The sequence below is a fragment of the Perca flavescens genome, chromosome 15 (assembly GCF_004354835.1).
Source record: "Perca flavescens isolate YP-PL-M2 chromosome 15, PFLA_1.0, whole genome shotgun sequence".
NCBI lineage: Eukaryota > Metazoa > Chordata > Actinopteri > Perciformes > Percidae > Perca > Perca flavescens.
In genome coordinates this window covers 9,071,168-9,096,963 of record NC_041345.1, presented here as the reverse complement: position 1 = coordinate 9,096,963, position 25,796 = coordinate 9,071,168, and the positions used below count along the sequence as shown (strand labels likewise).

Below are 25,796 nucleotides of genomic sequence, written 5' to 3'. Positions count from 1 at the left end.
TCTCTGATGGTCTAGAAATCAGCTGTTGAGGAAGGTTTCATATCATCTAATCTTTTCTGAATTTGCAATAATGTTTTTATTTGTGTTATTTCTGGTATTTCAAGTACAGTACACAGTCCCAACACCAATGTGGGGGTGTTTGATACAATAATGTGAACACTAGTATGATCTAATGTAATCCAACACAATAGCTCTGCAATAACGTCTACCTTTGTGAAGCTTATAATGTTCAATATTTGCTGAGACTGTGTCAGGGTGTTGATTCAATTTATTAGTAATTTCTGAAGCTGTGCTTTGTGGGGTTATCGTTTATTGGATTGTAATAAATTGTGAGGTGTAGCTAGTAGAGCATTTTGTTCCCCTCACCAGGGAATACATTCACGTTATACTGTCCATCCTCCGTATAACTTGGTCTATTGTGGGCAATCCTGAGTAAGTTTGAGAAACCGATGATGTTATGGTGTGGCTTAATGTGGAAAAACTAACCAAGCGAAGACTAGAAGAAACAAAATGGATTTTATAATGAAATGCTGGGATTTTCATAACCTCCTTTTAATCGATATTTCAAAGACAAAACCCACAGCATCTTTGGAAAAAAATTCCAGTAAATGTCTCAATAATTATTAGGTATTAAATCACCCATTTTTTGTGAAGGGTTTGGTTATATCGGACTGATTCATGATTGTTTTTTGAATGGATTAGGTCTTGCTGAGTTACCAAATGTGCTCATAGGGTAACTACCTTTTTTTTCTTTCAACCTGGCCCCTATTTTCCTGTTTTTGTGTCTACGTGACTGATGGGAACAACAATCTTTGACATTGGTGCAGTATTAAGCAAGATCGCTGCAGTCGGCAGAGGCAAAACAACCTACAATATAAGTTAATAGGGCAATTGTCCAGCTTGTATTTACCTTCACAAAAGTGCTCTTTTTGCCACTGACAGGCTAATATTGATATTCTAAGTGTCTGACAACATTATGGAAAGGATCCCTTCAGAGATAGACCTTTTAAACATCTTTGAGACCTTTCTGTTTAACGAGAAACAGCTCTGAAGTTGCTAGCGCAAAACCCACCAGACAGATTTAGCGTGTATAGAGCCAACACATCGGTAAACTATGTGTTTATTTCAACCAAAAGAGTTATGATGGTTGGAAAAGTAGAAAGACGACCCAAAATGGTGTTTCATAAGTTTATTTAGTTCCCGTCGACTTTGAATGAAGTGCATTTTACGATGCTAAAATGACTGTTTATTTACATGGAATCTGTGGGTTTAGCGAACGCAGTTTTGTGGATGGTTTTATGTTTTAAAAAATGGATCTTACTCTTTAACAGAATGGTCGACCTCCTTAGAATATTAATCTAAGCCTGTCCGTGGCAAAACGAGAACTTTCGTGGAGGTAAATACAAGCTGGACAATTGCCCTATTACATTGTAGCCCGTTTTGCTTAATACTGCACCAATTTCAAAGATTGTTGTTCCCATCTGTCACTTACTGGGGAATTCCACCGAATGCAGAACGTCTGCGGACCGGCTCCGCTGCCGTCAGCATGGTGGATTTTATTTTGAAAATGAACCGGACGTTTTATTTTGCTTCTGTGCTCGACTTCCTGTCCCGCACTATCTGACCTGTGCTGAATTGCTGCGGAGCTCTCCGGCGTCCGGCAAAAATAGAAGCTCCACGGATCTCCTCCGGAGGGCTGCGGATCGCCGGAGCTGTGCCGGAGTCGGAACACAGACGTTATGCAGCCAGTGGAAATGCACACATTGACTTTAATGGAAACCTAATGACTCCACCGCCGTTCCAGAGCGGATCCACAGACGTTCCGCAACCGGTTGAAATTGGGGGTTAGGCACAAAAACATAGGAAAATAGGTTGAAAAGGTTGAAAAAAAAAATACGGTAGTTAACCTTTAAGCTTGAGACAGTTGAGGTAGTCCTCAATCTGCAGAAGGTGGTGTGGTGACAATTACCATCAATCATAAGGTCATCTCCAGACCCCACTGCACCACTGTGGACATGGTGTTCAGTGTCTTATTAGTTGATGTGCTTTCAAACAACAGTTTTTTTTTTTTTTTCTAGAACTTTCAGATCCAAATCCAATGCGTAATCAGCCAAAGTCCGCATAAGGCGCCCGCATTTTCAAATACGCCGCACTTTCGCCGCATAAATTGCTGATTTCCGCGCAAAATATGCAGGGCTTGCATGATTTCATGCTCCTGCATTTTCGTTGCAAAAAAGTCACATATATCTTAGCAGAAAGTTGAAAAATGTTGCGTTTACGAAGTGACCTAATTATGCGACGTAAACCTCATCGAAAAGCAGGGTGTTGGGGGAACCACTTTTTTTCTCTTTTTCATCAAACCGCAGTTTTTGCAAGTTCCCGCAATTTTTGCAAGTTCCTGCAATTTCATCACATAAAATTGCATAAATATCCCGCATATTCCATCGCATTTTTTAAGAAAACGTGCCTCATAATCAAAGATTTTTGCCCGCAACAATCACAAAAAAACTCTGCATTCATTTTTCTGGAAGGACTGTCACATTGTGTTCTGGATATATGTAGGCTACCATGTGTCATGTAGTAAATCTCCCATTTCACTGCATTAAAACCCATTCCTAACATACAGTACAACATTGCCAACGAATAATCCTTAGAGTGGCTCCCAGCAATTTCATTAAGGATATCCTTACTGACTGCATTTGAACCTCCATCCTTTTTTAATGCTGGGGTCAAAGAGTGGCTTTCTGTCCAAATCTTACCACAACCGGTCCACACTAGCAATCTCCCCACCACAGATACTATATCGCCATATATTTTATAAAAGATGTGTATGCTGGCATATTAGAAAAAAAATAATATTAGGCTAAAATAAAGTGGCAAAATAAAACTTATTTAAAGGTGCTCTAAGCAATGTCACACATTTTTTAGGCTACACCATTTGTTGTCACATACAGCAAACATCTCCTCACTATCTGCTAGCTCCCTGTGTCATGAACACACTGTAAAAAAACGCGGTCTCTGTAGACAGCCCAGGCTCCAGAAACAGCAACAAAAACAAACTGCGCCAACCTGAACAACAAGAAGTGACATCACTCAACATCCCTTAGAGCACCTTTAAACATCCCTAACTTTAAGAGGGTGTGGTAATACAGTTTCTGCCATTAGTCACTTCACTGACCATGAAATCTTATTGCATAACACAGTAAAGGGCTCAGCAATATTGGTGGTGTAGTTCATTAAAGTATAGAGAAAGACTGTGATTCATTCATTAGAACCTGCAGCCAACAGAAGTGTAACCAGATGCATGTTGAGTCAACTGACTTATTTTTCACTGATTGAAACAGCTTTTTGATACACCAGAGTCTCAGTGGATTCACTATTCAGCAGAATTATGACCTGCGGCTTTATTTAGTTGTGAACTGACTCTGGACCCATGGGAGTACCATATAAATAACTATTCTCTCATATCCACATTTAGATAAAGTAGGCAGATATTTGGTTGTTTAATTAGAATTAGCATTACAGAGTTCAGGCCGGTTACTGTGCCATTTCGTCATTTGCAACAATAGGCAAATGTTAAATACAATTAATACCATCATTTATCTTCCACACTGAGTTTGATTAACATACTAAACTACACACACAGAGCATAGTGTTCAGATACAATCCAATCTCAAAATTTAATTTTTGTAAGAATTAGTGCATGCATTATAGCCTATGGTAGGCTACTTCAATATAATTTAATTACAGAAATAATACCATGCAATACACCTTATTACATACATTTTCTTTCCATGTTGTGAAACGTCTTTCAGAGGCAGAACACATTTATTTTCTGAAGTGACATTTATTTTTTAAACATAAAGATTAACTATTCAGGGTTATAATCCTGTGAGCCATTGTAGTGGGTCACAGGTAATCCCACCACCCTTGTGTTATTATCAGTCAATTGTTATTATTTGATATTCATTGTTTGAATACTGTCTTATGGCTATTTGGTAGTTTACAGTAACTTCCTCCCCCGTTTTCACGTAAGTGTTTGCATGAGTGGCCCGACCCTCACCTGCTATCTACCTGTACGTTGCTGTATCCTACAATTACCCCATGCCACATCTTCCTCGAACCATATTTTTTCCGAATTCCATGTTGTAAGAAATGTCGCACTCTACTGTGTCCAACACTGCCGGAAATTGGAAAAAAGTGCAACAGATCATAAACTATAGCAGCGGCAAGAGCAGTCAACGAGCAGTGAACGTTAGCATCTAGGGTCAACCAGCAGTGAACGTTAGCATCTAGGGCTATTTCAATCTAACAGAGGCTAACTTCTTCTCCCAGTCAAAAGCAGTAACTGTGGTTTTATTTGCAAGGACATCTGCCCACCACTATTGACGGTGGCAAACTTCAAAACCCAGTAAGTTAACATTTGACTAAAAAAATCCTGCTCCTGGAAGACTAGCTAAGATGTTATCCTTACACTACTAAAACAAAATTAACGTTAAAAAACGTATGATTCTTTTTAAAATGTGGCTACTACCAAAAAAAACTACTTAAATTAATGTACAAGAAAAATATCCAAGCCTATTAAATCTGAACTGAGTCACGGTGTAAGGTTGGTTTATCAGATGGTGGACCATAAATACATATCAAATCATCTCAGAAGAAGACATAGCCTACATGCCCCAGAATTATTACACAGGCCATACTGTATTCAAGTGTATAACATAAAAATTGTGATTGTGCTGTTGTCCTTGTGTGCTCAGAAATGACCTATCATGTTACATGCTGAGGGAAAGTTGAAACTAAATGGGTCATCCTAATGGACCTTATAAATGAAATCCCCATTGGCTGTCCAACTGTCCTTTGACCCTAAATTCCCATTTGACCTTATTGTTCATATCAGGAGTTAATGTAAACCATGCAGCCCTGCAAATGGATGTTTTCTTTCTGTGTAGCTATGTATTAAGTGTCAACTAAGTTCATAATGTGCACATCTGCAGGACACTCATTTTATCACCCGCAAGCATTACACACAAACACACACATTCGTCCCCACACACATAGACTACACACACACCATATGGTGTTGACTGCGTCATCAGCGTACACTTGTTTTTCTGTGCTGTTGTAAATGGAGAGGAAGTCAATATATGTTCTAGCTATCTATAGTAACAAGCTTAATATGAAATATTATCCAAGTAATGTGTTTTAGAAATGAACCACCCTTTCATAATCATAAGACGTTAAGATAGAAATGATGCTTTGGATATTCTGTTGACTATATAAACAATGTTAATTCAGCAAACATATTTGAGCATGCCGTTAGTTTTTGCTTAAAGTAGATGCCATGAGTTTTATGTTTTATGTGCTAGTGTTGTGTGTGCTTGTGAATAAATAGCAGTGCCTTAATCGTCTAGATCCATATCTGATCCTATACGATATGACCCAGAATTGTTGACCGATCAAATCACCACTCAAGACTAGGTGTAATCTCTCGCCTCAGCTGTTTCACTGAGTAGTCAACCTCCCTCTTCTGTGTCTTAAATACCTTTTATTGTTTGCCACAACTTGCCATTGTGTTAACCACACACATGCTGTCATCAAACCAAAGGATGGTAACTCTACACTACCACCACTACTACTAATGCTACTAATGAATATGAAGATTGTTTTGTATTTTAGGTCAAGTAAATTGTACAGTTGCTGACAAATTCAAGTCGGTGTAATGCTTGTTGTGTGTGTCTGCTGATTGTGTCAACAGTTCCCAATGGGAGCACACTAACATTAGCTCATATATACATTCTATGGCCAGTTTTTCCCCCACATGTTTAGTGTACCTGACTAGGCCACCACTGATAAAAATCCGGTATCTTACTTCCTTTGCAATATGTGATTCGGGTCCAGAGACACAAATAGCCAGGATATATATATATGTAAGTGATTAAGAGAGACAGACCAGGAGAAAGTAAGTGAGACACGCCCAGGAATAGAGAGATAGAGAGAGAGAGAGGGACATGGGTGTTTTTGGGTGGATGTGGAGAGTCAGTGATCTACATTCACTGCAGAATCTAAATTATTTATTGGCCTTTCTCCAGCTTGCAACTGTCAGTTGATGACTACACAGACTTAACATCAGCTGTGTGTGTGTGTGTGTGTGTGTGTGTGTGTGTGTGTGTGAAGAATTTGTGTATGTTTAAATGCATACATGCTTAATAATTTGTTTACAAGTCTATTACAGTCTGGGTCAATCATTCTTATGCTGCCTTTTTTCTCTCTCCTTCCAAACCTACACAAAATGCACACATATATGCACTTTTACAGTACACATTCTGCTCATAAGGGCTCTCTCTCTCTTGTCAAGTCTGGTCACATCACATCCATGAGTCTTTATCTTTCACATCAGGCCATCCTAAAAATATCAGGAGCTGCTTTAAAAGAGCACTTTTCAGTAGCAGCACACCTTCCTTCAGCCCTCTTTGCTCTACGTTCTCCAGATGCCATAAAGAGACCTTATAGTTAGGAAAGTTTACAGCATTATCATGGAGTGTGGGTGTAACTATGTGTCTCTGTGTGTGTTTCTGTTCCTATGTTGCCACACTGTTAAAAAAAAAGTTAGTAAAAATGTTTCATTTTTTTGTCTTGGCATTAAGTGAAGGGTAGTTCTCTGTGGGATTAAATGAACTTTTCTAAAGCGGAGAAGGAAAGGAAGCAAAAGAGTGAGAGAGGTGAGGTAAAAAGCTGTTCCTACTCTGCTTCTCATATGAAGCTCGATTAGAGAGACAGGATAGTGAGATGGACTATGGAGTGACAGAAATACAGAAAGGAGGGGGTAAGTCAGTGAGACAGAGACATTATAGAGACTAATGAGAAACAGTGGAGAGAGAGAGAGAGAGAGAAAGAGAATCAAACTGCCTGTCTGCATATAAATCATTTAACGCAAAGTGGTGGAGATTCAAACATTCAGGGTTGGCCAGCTATACTGCAGCCAGAGCACACACAAACTTGTTTTTGTCACTTAGAGAGACATTGCATTGACTTATTCCTGAGAGACTCACCCAACCATAACAGCTACAAGTCTAACCTCAATCATAACCCTAATCTTAACCGAAAACCAAAGTCTTAACCATATGATTTAATGGTTTACAATGTGGAGGGACTAATTGTTTTTGTCTCCAAATAAGAGGCCAGTTCCCATGATGTGAGTGAACAGATTTCCGTCAACAACTACACACACTGAGTGGTTAAAGTGAGTTTCTGCTAATGCCCCTCCCGCCCCCCCACAACACATACATTTTTCTCCTCTGCTCTCTTTCCTCCATCTCCCTCTCTTTTTTTTCACTCTCTCTGACAGATAGGAAGTGAAGGTTTGTCGTCTCCTCTCACGTTCCACTACCTGTACTTTTTGTCTTCGCTCAAAGTAGATCCATCATTCTTTCTTTTTCTCTCTCCTCCCTGCCACTGCTGCTCAACTCGCTCTCCTCCACTGCATCTTGCCCTCCCTCTAATTGGCTGCTTCTGCCTTTTGCAATGCTAATTTAAAGCATTTGTTTGAAGTTTTTGGGGAGACTTTGCAGAACATCCTGACAGCTGCAAGTGTGGTTTAGTTTAGCTTGCTTGTAATTGTTGGCAACAATAAGTGCTTCTGTCTGCATATGTGTTATAATTTGTGTGCGTGTGTGTGTGTGTTTGCATGCATGCGTGCGTGCATCCGGTAATAAATGTGTGAATTGATCTGTATCCGTGAGTCCCTACGGGCAGACTCGGCACTAGGGTTTGCATGCGCACACACACACATGCACAAGTACACACTCACGGAACTAAAAACAAAAATTGAGTTCATGAGAGCCTAATCTATCTAGATTGTTTTTCATACTGGGACAATGTATTCTATTTTTCTCATTATGTGTTGTATGTAGGCTATTTTTCATCTGTAGCGTTGTCTTCTGGGAAAAAAAGCAACCTGATTAATCAGCCAATATTTTTTAGAATATAGACAATCTGGATATTTAAAAGAATAACTTTCTAAATAACCTTAAAATACCTACTTTCCATTTAAACAGCAACATATGTACTATTTATCTTCACCTGATGTTGCTCATCGGCAGAGCATTGTTTTACTTTTACCTTGTCTGGGTGTGTGTCTGTGTGCTTGTGTTTGTGCGTGTGTGTGTTTCACTGAAATATATCGGTCTGTCCTCCCACAGTATTCTTACAAAGAGGTTGAGGAACACTGAGGTCATTTGAGGTAGTGAGAAACCTACGTTTCTCTCTGTCTTTTTCTTTCTTCCTTTCAACAAGTGAATAGACATTTTATTCACATTTGTCAAAATTGCTTAGGAAGTATTTTTACCGCTAGCAGAAAGTCTCTAGGACAATCTTACATCCACAGAGCACTTATATTCCATTGGCTTATCACATTTATGGCTAACATGTTACCAAATGAATAAAGGTATAGTAAAGTGGAAATGCAACAACAACAGCAACTGAAAATGACAAGCCACACTGTTCTCAGACTGTAAATTGATCCTCGGAAATCTGATGAATGCATCGCGCTAGCTGTTTTTTGATATACTGCAGATGGGTGCCCTTGTAACATATATGGCAATTGAGAAATGGAAGCAAAATCAATATGGAAACATGCCGCAACTAAGGAATAAATCACAATAGCTGATGGTGGCTTACTTATAATACAGAAAACTCTGACAGGAATTTTGTTATGGTGCTAAGAATTAACTGTGTTAGTCTTTAATGGTCAAATGATATTTAAGAGCTTTTAGAAAACTGATCTGGTGAAAATCTAGTGTTTATCCATTTTAACTGCATGTGTATGGACACTATATAGAAGATTATATATTTCTCTTTTTCATTTTTCTTTGTTTCTCTCTCTCTCTCTTCTTTCCCTCTGGATTTTTCTCCTTCTCCTTTCTCTTAGCTGTGCATTCTGGCTCTGTTGAATAATTCAGTTAGAGAGAGAGAGAGAGAGAGAGAGAGAGAGAGAGAGAGAGAGAGAGAGAGAGAGAAAGATGCAGTGACGTGGGGCAGAGCTATTTTTGGGATTGGGATATGTGGAGAGAGAGACAAATTGAGAGAGTCTGTGATGGATTGATTTTTTTTGTTGCCTGTGTTCTTTAGTCACGTGCTGCGGCTGTTACTAGACAAACCCTGCTGGAAACCTGCACTCTACCTGCAGGGCGTGCTGGCACACACACACACACACACACACACACACACACACACACACACACACACACACACACACACACACACGTAAACGTACACTTTGGCAGTTAAAAGCAGGCAAATGCACCCAGTTAAATCGGCAAGTAGCATCGGGTATACAAACAACAGTCTTACTAACACACCTGCACTGCCTTTTTGAACATACATCTCATCTAAAACAAAATGTCACATGCTACACTGATACTCTACACACAGCCCACAACAAACACACACACACACACACACACACACACACACACACACACACACACACACACACACACACCACTGTCAGCATCTTGTACAAAGTGACAACTCGGCTATATGTGGGTGGTGAGGGAGAGGCAGTGGCAGGGGTGAAATAGAGACACAACATATGCCGTATGGAATAAACAGGCAGGAGAAGTGGGCAACTGTAAAGACTATACTCACTGATTGATGCTAAATCAGACTGAGAGAGGCCAAGCAGGGCTAAACTGGCCTTCGAGCACTCCCATTTGTTTGGCATCGCAGTCAAACATGGTGCCAAAGTGGGATAAATGTAGAATCATTAAATTATTCGTAGCACTGAGGCATGGGCATGGATTTGGTTTGGGTTCCATGTCAGACAGTGTTTTGATCCCAGTTCTTCTTTTGCTTTTGGTCACAGTGTTGAATGCAACAGCAAAAACCAGGTTTTCATGAAACAGAGTGAGGAACTGCATATCCATATTCTGGTATGAACGTATGTGAAACTATGAAGTATAGCTATATAATTGCTGATTCGCAAGCAGACTCCATATTGAGTATTGTGGATGTTTTTTTGTGTCAATGGAATCACTTTGCAAATTAAAGACTGAATCTTTAGCCAGGAATCTTAAAATCTAAAACAACTTACAGTATATTCATTCATATTAATTTATATGTGAAAATGCAAGGCAATATTTGAAGGGAAACCTTTAACTGTGATCCATACGACTCTATTTAAAATATGATGCAGGGATAAAATGAGGCGCTTCAACCATGTCTCTTATCTTTTATGGCTGCTGATTATTAAAAATAATTAGATAGGTCTCAACCACAGTGCTTAGTACCATTCATTTTTATCATATCAGTGCTTCTGAGAGAAAAGTGACAAGAAAATTAAGTAATCATTAGAGCTGTTCTGCCAGTGCTCTGCTGCATAATATAACGAGAGAGAGAGAGAGAGAGAGAGAGAGAGAGAGAGAGGATGGGAAAGAAAAGGAGTGAGGGATATAAAGAAACAGAGAAAAGAGAGAAAAGCAGATGCTAAATGAGTTTATTTTTTCCTCTTTTTGTCCTCTTCTTAAAAACAACACAAAATATTCACATGCAGCAAAAGGTACGGAAGAGGATAAGGGCCACTGTTGATTTGAGTTCTGACTTAATTCTCAGAATTCTGAGTTTAAAGTCAGAATTCTGACTTTAATCTCAGAATTCATAAAGTCAGAATTCTGAGTTTAAAGTCAGAATTCTGTCTGACTTTTGACATTTTTCACCAGTGGCCCTAATACTCTTCTGTAAAAAGGACAAGCAAAGTAGATTTGTAAATTATATTGGATGTTTGTTGACAAGATTTGTAATGTGTTATACCTAAAACACCTAAAGTACCTCCTTCATATCACACACAAACACACACAAATAGAGACTGATACAGAAAGAGAGAAAATACTAGTAGGCAAGATGATTATTTCGTCCTCGGGGTTCCATTCTTTTTCATATTTGCATAGCCAGAATCGTGTCAATCTGAAGTTAAACTTAATCAAATATGGATTATGATAATGACATTTGCACTATTACTGAGGCTCTTTTTTTCTTGACAAACAGTGAATGTATCACAGCAAACAAATAATGATGTGGTTTATCAGAAATAAACTGAGTAGATAGTGATTGTCAGAGTGAGAAAGGCCAATACTAGCATGCTTGGTTATATTAATAGGGAGGCTGGCACCTTCCCAAAGGGTAGCAGCTGGTCTGGACTCTATTGGCAGACAAGTGAAGTGTAGGGAATTGAAGTCTAGTGTTGTTCTGTGTGTGTACAGTACATGTATGAATATGTGTCCTTGAATGGCAATATGGCACGTGCATGGATGGAGTGGAGAGAGTCTAGAGAGGCGAGAGTGTTCTGTACGTGTGCTCATATGGTGGTGTGGAAATGTGTGAAGTTTCAGTATATGTGAGGGCGGCAATGATTTCATACAATGCCGCCATTTGTCAGTGGCACACATATATACGTACATACATACATACATACTATATGTTACTGTAAAGATGTATAGTCTCCCACCCACTATCTTCCTTTTATTCCCCCTCCCATTATATGTGTGTGTTTTCTGCCACTAACCTACTTTCGACAGAGCACACCGCTCAGAAGCAGAAAATACCGCAATACTCTCACACCCCTCTGTCATTCTCTCGCTTTATCCCTCATTCAGCACTCCTATGCTCTTCTTCTCTGCCCTTCTCTCTTCCTCGCTGTTGTTTTCCTCCCTCTGCTACATCCTCCCCCCTTCTCTCGCTTTTATTCCTCACCACTCACTCTTTTCAATCATGTCTGTGCCCACAGGACAGTTTCTTTCTTTCTATCTCTGTTTCTCTTTCCTACTCTCCTCTCTCTTTCATTTAGCCCTCCGTATATTTCCAACCTGGACTGTGTCCAACTGTCTTGCTGTCACTGTCCTCGCGCGTTTGCTGACGCTGCATCTCATTCGATATTGAACAGGGATGGCGTGATAGAGATAGGGATGATTGATGGGTGGACTAAGGGAGAGAAAGGTGGACTGAGGAGAGACGGGAAGGAGAGAGGCAAGAAAGTGGGGGAGACAGAGAAACGAGTGTGAAAAGAGCAGAGAGGAAGGAAAATGAGAAGAGGATATGGGGATATAAAAGCAGAGAGGTACTGTATGGGAGAAAGAGAAAGGAGACTTAACAGGACAGGTAGAGAGAGAAATATATCAGTGAGAAACAGGCAGGGGCTCTACTCAGGAGGAGAGAAGGTAGGAGAGAGTGAACATGGAGACTGTATGGAGCGGTGATGGACAAGGTGAAGAAAAGGTGAAGAAAAGGCCAGTAGATGTGTGCGGATGTGTGCATGCGTCATTTGGCTCCTGTGGTGTACTTTGAGGGCCTCACTTCCCTTTTTCTTGGCGAGACATCTTATCTAGACAGATAATAAAAACCAAGCATATGCAGAACCACGGGTAGAGCGAGAGTGAGGCAAAAGAGAGAGAGAAACTAAGGACAAAGAAATATTACAAAGATAAAAGGTGGGAGAATGGTGAGAGAGCAATGTATTCTCATCTCTCTCTTCCTCTTTTTCCCTCATCCCCAGTTCTTCCCTTGCTTTTAACAATATATAGCCATTGAGGAAGGAGGAAGAGGAGATTCATTATTGAACGGTTTATGGCAGAGTGTGAGTCATTAATTCATATTCTGAAAGTGTGTGTGTGTGTGTGTGTGTGTGTGTGTGTGTGTGTGTGTGTGTGTGCGCAGGGGGCATCTTTAAAAATATTTGTGCCTCTGTGAATATTTCACACACCCATATAGACACACACACGCTGCCAGTGTAAAGAGGGAGCAAATCACGTGGGACCTTGAAAGGTAATTCTGGGACAAAATGTGCCTAATGGTCATCATACACACACACACACACACACACACACACACACACACATTGAACAGTCATCCGTCATGAGGAGCATTTCAAATACACAATATGCACACACATTTGTCCCTTCGTCCCTGTGTTTCTATATCAGTCTCTCTCCTTCTCACTCCCTGTCTCCTTGCTCCTCTCTATATTTCTCTCCACCTCTCTTTCCCTTTTTCAGTCAACTACACCCTTCCCTACTCAGAGCCTAGCACATACACACATGCATATACATATATACATGTACACACTGTCACAGTATACACACATTGCTGGGGGGCGGGAAGGCTAATTGAGTAGTGCCCTGGGTGTCTAGTAATGTGTGCGTGTGAGAAAAGAGCGCTCAAACAGATGATCACAAACACATGCGCACACATAGTGGGTTTGGACCAGTTTAGAGCTGTTTTTCAGTTCCCGTTGATCATGACTGGAGAAAACAAACATATACATGCACACTAAGGTTTATACACGCGTGCACGCACACACACACACACACACACACACACACACACACACACACAAGCATGTAACATGACATGTTTCACACATGCACACATATAATGTGTGTCCATAAATAGCCTCTTCCTCCTTTTTGGATCTTCATTGTTCAATTTTTCCCCTCCTCCCACTACCATGGGAATGACTGCTCCCAAAGGACGCAAGCAAGTAGGAAAAAGGTGAAGAAGAGGAGAAAGACTATAATAGAGTTGAGTATAGAAAAATAGAATAGGGAAAGAGTGGACTTGTTTGAGTGGCTGGGAAATACAAATTAAAAAAAAAAAAAGTCCAGTCAAAATGTATATAGGCTACCTACTTTATATGTTGTAGATATCCATGATATGTACACATAATCATAACCTCTTTTTTCCCCCCATATTCTCATGTTTATCTCCTTGCCTTTTTCCCTTCCTCTATCCACTCCTCCCTCTCCCTTTCTCTTGCTCACTCATTCATCTCCTTCACACGTTTTCTCTCGCATTTTTTCTCTCAGTCACTCTCTATCCACTCGCTCTCTCTTCTCTTTTAAATGTAACTATTTATCTTGTGACCTTAACGAGACAGGAGGATTGATTTAAGTAGACACCACCAGAGTGTGTGTGTGTGTGTGTTTGTGTGTGTGTGTGTGTTTGAGAAAGAGAGAGAGAGAGAGAGAGAGAGAACGACACACCTTTTTATTTATTTCCCTTTCTCCCTCTCTTTATCTCTCTCTCTCTCTCTGAACTAGCGTAGATGTACATAGAGCCAAACGGTGATGTCACAATAAATCTCACTCAGTGCCTAGGCATGCTATTACACACGTTCACTTTAATAAAGCCTCTGTCTGTTTATGTCTGTGTGTTTGTTTGTTTGTGGGTGGTGTGTTACCAGAACATACACTTAGCATATTTAACTGACTCATAATGATGGCTTATGGGTCTGTGTGTGTAAACAGACGGAAAAAGCAGTGAGACGCCAGATATCGTTTCATTTGAGCTATTGGCCTGCTGTCTGCTGTCTGACTTGCTTACGCTCATTGTATTCAAGTTGCATACGTTTGACCTTAAATCTGACCTTTTACATGAGAGTGGTCATATTATGTTCATTGTTCGAGAATTTAGGTAATTTCATTTAGAGTCATTTTAATTTAGAATTTTACAGTCTGACCTGCCATACAGCCCCATGTGTATTAGAGTGCGGATAGGGCTGCATTTTTCTGTCTGAGCCCGACCCAAGCCCAACAGAGTTAAAATCTCATTTTTTTCTCATACTAATGACACATGTACGTTTGTTTGTGTGGAAAGCCTTGTAAGGTTGAAAAGTATTTTTTTTATTTTTTATTTTTTATTTTTTTTACTATGTAAGACTTAATAATTGACTGTGCATGTAACTTTAAGTTTGGCCCATCTCAACAATCATAGTCCTGTCTCATTTGCACCCTCAAAAACATACTGATCTACTTATTTAAGAAATATCAATTAACAATCACTTATCTCTCAGAAAATCCTAATCCATATATATATATTATACATAGTAGAAATGAATCAATATTGCAGATCTGTGTCATCTTTTCCTAAGCACAGGTAGATGCCTTTTGCAATTTACTATGTGCGATTGTTGACAATAATTACTCATGTGCATGCTAAAATAAAACCCTGACTGCCAGCAGGCATATTCAAACAATTAATATCAATGTGAGGCAAATTATGCCATGACTAAAAAAAAAACAAAAAAAAACAAAACACTTATCATGTCAAGCTGTACTTTTTAAATGGTGTGTATTTAATGGGCTATAAACTGTTTAGATTTATATCTCGGAAAGTGTTTGTTCCTTGACTGACCTTCCTTACTCCATTTGAGTGGATGATTCTAGCCACCATCATTGCCAACTGCATCGTCTTGGCTCTGGAACAACATTTGCCTGATGGGGACAAGACGCCACTCTCTGAGCGCCTGGTAAGTTGAACAGGCATGATACGGTATGTGAGCCAAATGTAAACATGCTTAAGTCCAGGTGACAGTTGTGACTCCTTATTGATTTTACTTCAGTGAAGATGCATGCAGCTTCTCTACTGAAAGAGGCAGTCAAACAAGGATTCTTTTTTCACCTTGAAAATATTGTAATGATACAGATGTTCTATGCACTACAACACACAACAAAATAATAAAAAGAAATACACATTCTCACAGATACCAAAGGAATATACAGTATATACACACAATATTGATGAAGAGACAAATTCAAAGGGAAATATGCTAATGTTATATTCAAATGAGAACCTGAGTATGCAGTTATGAAGTTATAAAAGACAAAGTAGATGCACTCAGATTATCTACCATCTCTACACAGCCACACTGAAGTTGACACATATTTATGAAAATGCTTCTTCTGAACACAAACTTATATAACTACTGATAGGTGTCTCAATTTGTCTCTCTGTTCTGTCCTTCACCTTCCTTTCTCCCTTCTTTACCCCCTTGCTTCCTTTACTTACTCTCTCTCTCTCTCTCTCTCTCTCTCTCTCTCTCTCTCTCTCTCTCTCTCTCTCTCTCTCTCTCTCTCCCTCCCTCCTCAGGATGATACAGAGCCGTACTTCATTGGGATCTTCTGTTTTGAGTCTGGAATAAAGATCCTGGCACTTGGGTTCGCCTTCCACAAAAACTCCTACCTGAGGAATGGATGGAACGTCATGGACTTTGTGGTGGTCCTCACTGGGTGAGTGGCAAGCAAATAGACACTAGCCGAGCAGACACCTATTACAAACACACACACATACAGTACATGCACAGTATGTAGGCTCCCTGCATGAACACTCAAAAATGCACACACAAGGTGAAATTAAGATGTGGTTTTCCCTTTTCTTAATCAACTAAAACTGCAGAAAATGAAGTAGTTTGTCATGTCTTTTAGTGTGTTTATACGTGTGTGTGTGTGTGTGTGTGTGTGTGTGTGTGTGTGTGTCCTATCCCTGCTCCTTTTCTCTAATGAATGGCCCCATTCTGGGCAAGGCAGCAGTCAGATCACAGAGCAGAACTGCAGGCAGCCAGCAGCCTGGGTAGTGGACAAATGTCACCACAGTAACACACACTGTTACACAGAGAGGGGGGGCACAGAGGGAAGACACATTGGATAGAAGGTATGAAGTGAGGATTTACAAACATTAACAGGGGTTGGTAGCTAAATAGAGATGGGAGAAACATGAATGAAGACCAACAACACATGAAAATGTGGTTGGCTTTAGATGCAAACTGATTTATATTTCAGCGATGTAGAAGAGGTGCACTGATTTGTCTATGCTATGCTGTTGTCTATCTGTTGATCAGTCCAACCACTGTCAAATGACATTCCTTCACTGAAGGCACCTTTTTATCTCATGCAAGTATTGCAGGCTGTGTGATGGTATGCTTACAATTGCCACATGCTGCTGTATAGGTGCAATTTTTGTTAAATGTTTAATATACATGACTGTGATTGCATAAGTGATCAGTTAGTGAAAAGATGAAAATCTTCAAAAGTATATGTTATTGTTGATGTAATAATACTCTCAGTTAACTGAACCACAAAACTTCACATGAAACTGATTCTGTCTATTTAAACAACTTGGCATAGAGTAAATCACTGCATTTTGACAGCAGTAATACTGTTTTCCTGTGTAATTCATTCTTTGGATAAGTCACGTAGTTAAACTGTGTTACTACAGGCTACTGTATCCAATGAAATGATTGTTTGGGAGTGCTGGCCACAGATTAATATCTTGATGTCATTGCATGTTAGTGTGCATGCATGTGGTGATTTGGAGAGCTTTATGGGTTACATAAACCTTGGGTATCTTTGCTGACAAAGGGAAACTGGTGATTGCCCCCCCCCCATCCACCATCTCTCTCTCACACACACACACACACACACACACACACTCACATACACGCACACACACACACACACTGAGTGAGTCAGCACTCATGGGGTTTTATGCGTCTGCGTTAAAACCATGCCGTAGGTACGTATGTAGGTACGTGTAGATACAAACCCTACGCCGTAGCCTGACCTGCACCTCTCCAAATATGTAACTACACATCGCGGCGACGCAGACCACAACAACTGCGATTGGTTCCGCTTGGCCGTGGCTTGGTAGCGTTGCATTTCCTCGTACTCATTTCTGGGTTCTCCTTCTCCGTGAACAACATGAAATCAGGGAGAGGGTTAACGTTTCCTGCTAGAGCTTTTCCTCCGTGGTCAGAAAGCACGGGGAGACACTTTGTTTCTCCCTCTACGCCTCCGGAGTCGGTACTCGCTTTCGAAGCTAATCCCCGTCACTCTCTCATTCGCCCTACCACACACTCCCAAGCATACACACATGCTCTGCTATTTTCTTAAAGAGGTACGCTAGGGCGACGCATACACCAGCGCACACGTATAAGCCTCAGGCCACTTACGTAGGCTACGGCATAAGCTCTGTGTAGAGCCCCCGCAAAAGCATAAATCCTGGCTGTATGTCCTCATGCTTTAATAAGAGCAATCATGAAGCCAAGCTCATCTCAGCGTGGCACAACAGTGTGACTGTAATAGAGAAGACGAGTGAGAAGACGAGTGTCAGCAAGACAGCAGAAAGTAGCGAGATGCAGAGAGGAGGAAGGAGAGGAAAGAGAGGTAGAGCAGAAGGAAGCAATGCAGTCCTTAACACTTCCAGTAAATGCCTGATCTCACATAACCCCCCGCCCCCTCTTTGTTTCATAATAGGAAAGCTTATGTTTTGACAGTGAAACCCTCTGAGCAAGCATGACACGGCAGTTAAATAATAAGTGTCTCCAATAGCCACAGGAATTGCCGGTGTTGTATGGGAGATGTTGATCCAACGTGCAAGCAGCACATTTTTTTCTTCCAGATGAGAGTAAAGCCTATGTCTGTGATGACAACCCATCTCTTACAAAATTGTAACTGCAAAGTACTTCATAACTTAGTTGTTGAAACCAACAAACATGGGCATTGCTGTGTACGTTGAGACTCTTAACACTCCCTTTCGGCTGCATTCCCAATATTTGATGCTGGCTCCTCCCTCTCAGCATCAATAGGTCTGTTGGTAGACTCTTCAGATGTGATGTGTCTGCTGGCCTCAGGGTGATCACTGCTCCACCTGTACTGATTGCTAATAGGTATGCATTAGGGTGACCACACGTCCCGAAAAATATTCGGGACAGTCCCGAAATCCAAGCAGTTGTCCCGAATCCCGAATCCTGTCCTAATTGTCCCAGAAATTAGAGCAAAGTCTCAGGAGCAGACTCTCGAGTAGAAAACTGTTCATGGTGATTGAGTCGTCCTGCAGCCAGCTCCCGTCGGCTGCTCATTGCGTCCCGGGACACGATGAACACGTAGCTAAAAAGCTAAAAAAAACCTCTCTGCCGGTACCGGGAGGACTGGGTAGGGAAATACCCCTGGATTACTGCAGTTTTACGTGATGCAAACAAAGCGTTTTGTGTAGGAAGGAGTTTGGTATTTCACACAGGGGGTCAGATGACCCCCCCTTGGCTAAAACTTGATCAATTGTGGATGGACTGTCCGAGTAAGTAATCACTCTGGGCACCTATGATTAGTCAGTGAAAAAGACTGAAAGTCTGAATTGGTGAGAACATATAATGAGGCACTATTTTGCAAGCTCAGATTTAGAAAAAGGAAAGCAAAGGGAGATGTAAAAAATGAGTCAAAATAAAGAAAAAGTAAACAATATATGTATTTTGCAATGTAAACAACCACACAACACACCCAGTGGTCCGTGCCAACCAGCTGTGTTGTTACCATTTTGCAGTAAAGCAGGAAGCTGCAGCAGGATATACAGACAGAGAATATGCTGCAGCACTTACAGCAAAACTGTACATTCCCATGATACATTATGTACACTGACTGAAGTCAATACATTTTACACGCGCGCACGCACACACACACACACACACACACACACACACACACACACACACACACACACATGCACACGCATTCTTTGTTGTGTGCTCTCTATGAATGGGGGTTGTGTTTTTAGCAGTGCAGCTCTTTGAAGATGAAAGGCTACTTGGCCTTTCTACCTACCCCTGGACAAAACCTTTGATAACACACTGACCAATGCATGCACACACACACATATATTTCCACTTCAAACATTCCTTTCCATTTCCTACTGAATCCTAGTGCACTTCCTTGGGTGACACATATGAAGACTAACAAACATATGGCGATTGTCTGTTGTCTGTCTGTTGAACATGTCTGAATAGATTAGCTATTCACTGCACAACCTTCTTGGATGTCAGCGGATTTGTGTGCACCCTTGTTTCTGTGCCCAAGTGTGTGTTGACCTATCTCTTGTTGTAAATTGCATGAGTGATTTGGCTCTGGGAATAAGCTAGTTGTTTTTTTTAATGCCCACTATTGATTATTAGTCCAATTACCCTTAGTTTACAGCCAGTCTTGCCTTGCATCCTCCTCTCCGTTCCTCCTTCTTGTACCCTTGTTCAGGTTCTTTGTGTGGGACATTTTCTTCTAGAAGGAATAATATGATATATATTTATTTTATATTATTATATTGAGATATACTGTATATATATATATATATATATATATATTGATGATCTTAGGAACACCCTTGCTTGCAAAGGTAGGATATAATATTGATATGAGAAAGCATTTATAATTATTGAGAGACATTACAGTTTTTCTCGATTGCTTAAACACATTTCTTGAAACTATGCCTCGTATTCTCAAAACAGTAAACACAAATCCATAACGTCTCACCCAATTCACCAAACATCCTATTTTCAGGTCAAAATGAAGCACTATATCAAAACCATTAACTCTTACTGAAAAACCAAACTTTGACCTCAGACGGGACACACAAGCCGTCACAACATACACACTAAAACTTAGTTTTACACACTGGTGTAATAAATTCAAAACAACATTTCCGAAACTGTTAAGTTATGTTGCCACAAACCTTTTCAGGTGAACACAAGACACAACCAATGGTTACATTGGCACATTTTATTCATAACTGTATTACAGTACTACACAGTAAAAAAAAACAAATTCTGCATTATTCTGCATCAGAACGTCTTTGCTCTGGGTCAGGCCAGAGAATCTCGTCCACATCACAGGCTATATTGGCCCTAGCCAGGCAGCGGAGGTAAAATCCTCTTGCATGCCTGATCCACCCCTGGCACGCATCTACGGATATGTCTAGACAGGCTTCTTCCATGGCCTGAAGGAGGTGAACACGCATATAAGGTTCTCGGTCATACACTTTCCACCGCCATGCCAAAAAAAACTCCTCTATTGGGTTAAGAAATGGAGAGTATGCAGGCAGAAAGAGGTTGGAAAATATTGGGTTATTGGTAAACCAGTCACGAACCAGAGCAGCGCGATGGAAGCTGACGTTATCCCAAACAACAACATAGTGAGGGTGCTCTGGTTGTGCTGGTTCCCTGTGGTCCAGCTGGAACATATGCTCTCTTAGACCATCAAGGAATGCAAGAAGGAGCATAGTATTATAGGGTCCTAGACTGGCATGGCGGTGGAGTACCCCTCATTGGCTGATGGCTGCGCACATCGTGACATTCCCTCCACGCTGACCAGGGACATTTACAATTCCTCCCCCTTCTCCTTCTTTTGGTGAGGTTGAAACCAGCCTCATCCACAAAGATAATTTCAGGTGGAACAGGCCAGCCTTCAATCTCAAAGATTCTCTGCAAAACACATCAAAACACAATAGAGTATATCACTACCCTGAAGCACAGTTCAAGAGGGCACAAATGGCAGCATAGACTGCTATACTGTGATGGTGCACAATACTTGTGGAAAGGCTGATGGAATTTATTCCTTGAAAATGATTATTATCCTCAATCACTCTCCTTTGAATCTCTCGCAGGCGGATTACATTATTGGCAATGACCATGTTTACAAGCTCCCTCTCTTGCTCCTCTGACAAAAGCCTTAGCCTCCCACCACCAAATGGTCGTCTCTGTATCCTACAAAAATAGAAGCACACATTACTTACATTTTATGGATTTATTTAGTATTACAGAAGCATAGTACAACAGTGCATGTGATGTCAAAGCACAGAGTACAGCACTCAAAAGTTACTGTACAGAGCAGTCGTACTGTAAGTACACCTACCTGTTTTCCTACCTGAAGGTTCTGATGATGGAGGCGACGGTGAAGCGACTCATTGCCCAGCCTCCCTCATGGTCATACCACGGACAAGAACATGGTCCACTAAAGTGGCTCGAATTTCATCCGAGACTGCTTGTCTCCTTGCCCTTACTCCTCCTCCACCTCGTCTTTCACCACGTCCTCCTCTTCTACCTCGTCTTTCACCACGTCTTCCTCCTCTCCCTCCTCGCCTTCCTCCTTCACCACGTCCTTGTCCTCCTCCTCCTCCTTCTCCTTCACAACGTCTTCCTCCTCTCCCTCCTCGCCTTCCTCCTTCACCACGTCCTCGTCCTCCTCCTCCTCCTTCTCCTTCTCCTTCACCACATCTTCCTCCTCTCCCTCCTCGCTTTCCTCCTTCAGCACGTCCTCCTCCTTCTCCTCCTCCTCCTCCTCCTCGACCATGTCCTCTTCCTCTTCCTCTCCCTCTCCCTCTCCCTCTCCCTCCCTCTCCCTCTCCCTCTCCCTCTCCCTCCTCGACCATCATTTCTCTGTGGATCCATTGTTCCAAAACTCAATGAACTGACTCTGACCATTTTATCTATCTGTTGAAAGATTGGTGAAAGATTCTGATTGGTGTGTGAGTTTTGCAGTAACAGTTCAACAAATCTGACTCATGTGTCAAAACCAGGGAATAGTGTTTATAGTTTAGTAAAATGGGTGTGCTTTTTGAAAAATGGCGTTATGGTTTTGAACTTTTAGTTCAAAAGCCTGGTTATAGTGTTTAAGCAATTGAGAAAAACTGTAAGTGTGAACTAGTTGAATCATGGTAATATAGGCAAGCAAGGAGACAAGGAAAGTGGGGAGTTTGGAGAAGAGATGAAGTGATTTGGTCAGTGATGTGGACAGAAATAATTAGCCACATTTAGCTGAAGTCAGCCGGAAAGCAGCCGGAGAGAGCGGGCAAAAAAGATTGTGTTTGTATAATGTGTTGGTGTCCCATGAGAGCGGGTCGGTGGGGAGATTGTGTAATAGCAATATTGCTTAGTATGATTCTCTCTGCGTTCCTCTGCATACAGTGCAGGTGTGTTTACGTCTGTGTGTATTTAGTTCAAGTGTACTATAAGGTGTGCTGTAGGCAGCATCTCTGTCCCTGGCAAGGAAGAAATTGTTGTCCACTGGTTATTCCAAATGACCTACTTTCTAGTGTGCATATGTGAATAAAATTATTCTTACTCAATACGTTTGATCTCCAACCAGCGCCTCTGTAGATGTGTGTGTTTGTGTGTGCTTTTGTGCTATCGTTGTGCCTATTTCTGTTTGTGCGTGCACATGTGTGAGTTGTGATGCATTTACATTATAGAGAGAAGAGATGAGAAAAAAACAAAAAAAACAATCAATCATGCTCCTCCTTTGGCCCTGTTACCAAGGTGATACAGAGATTCTATCAATGAGCCAAGGTCCCTGTTGCCATGGAAACTCTTATGAATGAGAAAGGGCCCAGTAACCGTGGAGATGGTGTGAATGAGGACTGCCTCATCGGCTTGACACAGTTTGTGACGCCAGATGCTGTTTTAGAAACTAAATTCTTCATTATTACCATCATCATTGTCAACATCATCATCATCATCATCATCATCATCATCATCATCATCATCATCACCATCGTAGTCATCATCATCAGTGTTTTTACTATTTTACTATAATCAGTCATGTCACAGAAACAAATTACATAACATAATGTGTATTGCAAGAAAGTATTCAGAGATACAAAACAGACATACTAATATGTAATACACAAGTGTATATGAAAATGTGTGTGTGTGTGTGTGTGTGTGTGTGCGTGTCTGTGCGTATTGGTTCATGTCTGCACACATGCATTCACACCCATACAGCTCCATTTATATTGTAAATATAATGCTTTAAGCTTAAAACTGTATGTCCCCAAGGCTGACTATCCTATCATATCACTTTTAACTCTCCACTGATTTGTGGAGTCTGACTTCTAAATCCGTCTGAATTTTGTTACATGTTTTATCATTATCTTTTATTTAGACTATTCCTTTCTACTCATTGTGTTTCTTTTCCCTTGTGCAAGACGTTGTGTATTTCACCTTCCCTTGTATTTCACCTTCCCTTCCTACATCTCCTGGCCCTTTAGTGCCATCCTCTATTGCATCTATGCAGTGTTCTGTGTTGCCTAGTATCTTCTAGGCCAAAGCAATAAATGTTTACCTGCTTTGTGGGTGACGTTGTGTAGCTAAGCCTGTACTCTCACCTCCCTTTGAAGCGGAGTTCTCCACAATATTATATTGTTATTAAGACTAGCACTATACATTAGTTAACAATGTGTCAAAGTAATAAAACAACTTATTAACCCTAAAAAAAATCTCAACATTATATATATATATATATTTCCCAACATACCTACACCAACCTACTTGGCTGAATATATTGATATTGCATTGTCTACAGTACAATTTACATGTGTAACGTTTTTAAGTGTTTGTTAAAGGTTGTTAAAAGTAACCATACTGTGAAATGTCAAAACCCTCAATCCACAGGGAAATGCCACAGCCCTCAGAAACTGTGCTTTTCAACGAGGCGTCGGGACTTTCGTACGGTCGTGATGTCACCACTATACTATATATAGGGAGAAATTGCCGCTACGGTGCCATTGCAGTCATTCTCAGGCTGCAATGACAGGAGCCGAGGGCGCAGATGCGGCAGACCCAGAAACGCTGACAAATTAGAGCTGAGCTAGACTGTTTTTTTTCGGGAGGGGGGCTCAAAGAGACAAGCGCTAAAAACGAAGCGTTTCAGACAGAGGGTCAATACAGGTAATAGTCAGACAGACAGTGTGAGAAAAAAATGAGTTTTTTTTGGACATTAAAGCATGTAAACGTGTTCTACGAGAAACCTAAAATATGAAGTTAAGAAGTCGTAGTTAATTATTGGCTGCTATATACGATGATACTGATACAGTAATTAGCTATCACTAATAAGCACAGTAGTTTAGCTATAATTTGAATATCACTTCCAGCAATTACATCTGAATGTTTTTATTATTTCTTTGGACAATATAGGGTTTAGTGAGTTGACAAACGGCACATCTGCCATTATGTTTTAGCCACACACACACAGCTGAAGTACAGTGTTGCCTTGTGACCAAACCAGGAGCCTGTGATGAGGCATTTGATATCACACAATGCCATTGCAAGGACTCTAGACTAGTGATGGAGCACATACCACTGGGGGGGGGGGGGGGGGTGAGGGTGGGGCATCCTGGTAATTCAATACAGCATTCACCCATAGATCCTGGGTCGGTGTTACTTTTTCCTTCTTGCCAATTTCATAGGTTTCCAAGCAATGCAGGCTGACTTTCAAACCTGTGATTAAAGCTCTGCTGTGTCACTGGGCCTCTTAGTGGAACAGAGGGAAGTGGAAATGTGTCAGAGAGATGGAAAGAGAGAGAGAAGAGAGAGAGAGAAGTGGGAAGGAGGATGATTCACAGTGTGCGTCAGACGAGGGAACTGACTGGAAGTCTGGCACAAGGGAACATCTTAACAATCTGAAGTACACACATACACACATATGCTGTTTACGAGTCATTATTCAGACGAGCGGTGATACAGGTGCTGTAACACACGCCATGACACGTTTACTCTTGCGGTCTGGCAATGGCTCGAAGAGAAACATTTCAAACGTAGAATAAAAATAAGTAGAAATAAGCAAGTCAGCATCTCTGATTCTCACCATCTGCCAGTGCTCTCTCTCTCTCTCTCTCTCTCTCTCTCTCTCTCTCTCTCTCTCTCTCTCTCTCACTGCCTTCTCTCTCTCTCTCTCTCACTGCCTTTCTCTCTCTCTCTCTCACTGCCTTTCTCTCTCTCTCTCTCACTGCCTTTCTCTCTTGCCCTGTCCCTCCATGCTTCTGACTTTGTCCTTCTTTCATCGCCCCTCTCCTCCCCATCACTCCATCTCTCCTTTTTCATTTTATAGTCCCTCTGTCATCTTGTTACAAAAGACTGTCCCTTCAGCCCATCCCTTTCTCGTCCTGATACACTTCTCTGTCCTACTTCACTTGTCAGCGCTATTGATCAGCTCAGCTCTTACAGGATTTACATACAGTGCTCACCCAGTTGCTTTTAATGACCTGGCACGGGGCTGTGTTTAAGAGGTGTGTGTGTGTGTGTGTGTGTGTGTGTGTGTGTGTGTGTGTGTGTGTGTGTGTGTGTATGAGTGAGGCTGACTGAGAGGTACAAGCTTGACTAGCTTAAATATTGATTGCGTTTGCACACTTTTGTGCATTTGTCTCTATCCCTTTAG

At 41.1% G+C, this 25,796-nt stretch overlaps 1 protein-coding gene across 1 annotated transcript in view; it reads left to right on the top strand.

Annotated features, from left to right (window-relative positions):
• The window catches only part of cacna1aa (calcium channel, voltage-dependent, P/Q type, alpha 1A subunit, a), an 89,715-nt gene that overhangs the window by 2,750 nt on the left and 61,169 nt on the right, over window positions 1-25,796 (top strand). Inside the window, exons 2-3 of the mRNA XM_028599201.1 lie at window positions 15,193-15,298; window positions 15,919-16,058. Of these exons, the coding sequence (XP_028455002.1) occupies window positions 15,193-15,298; window positions 15,919-16,058 (246 nt within the window). The remainder of the gene's footprint in view (window positions 1-15,192; window positions 15,299-15,918; window positions 16,059-25,796) is intronic.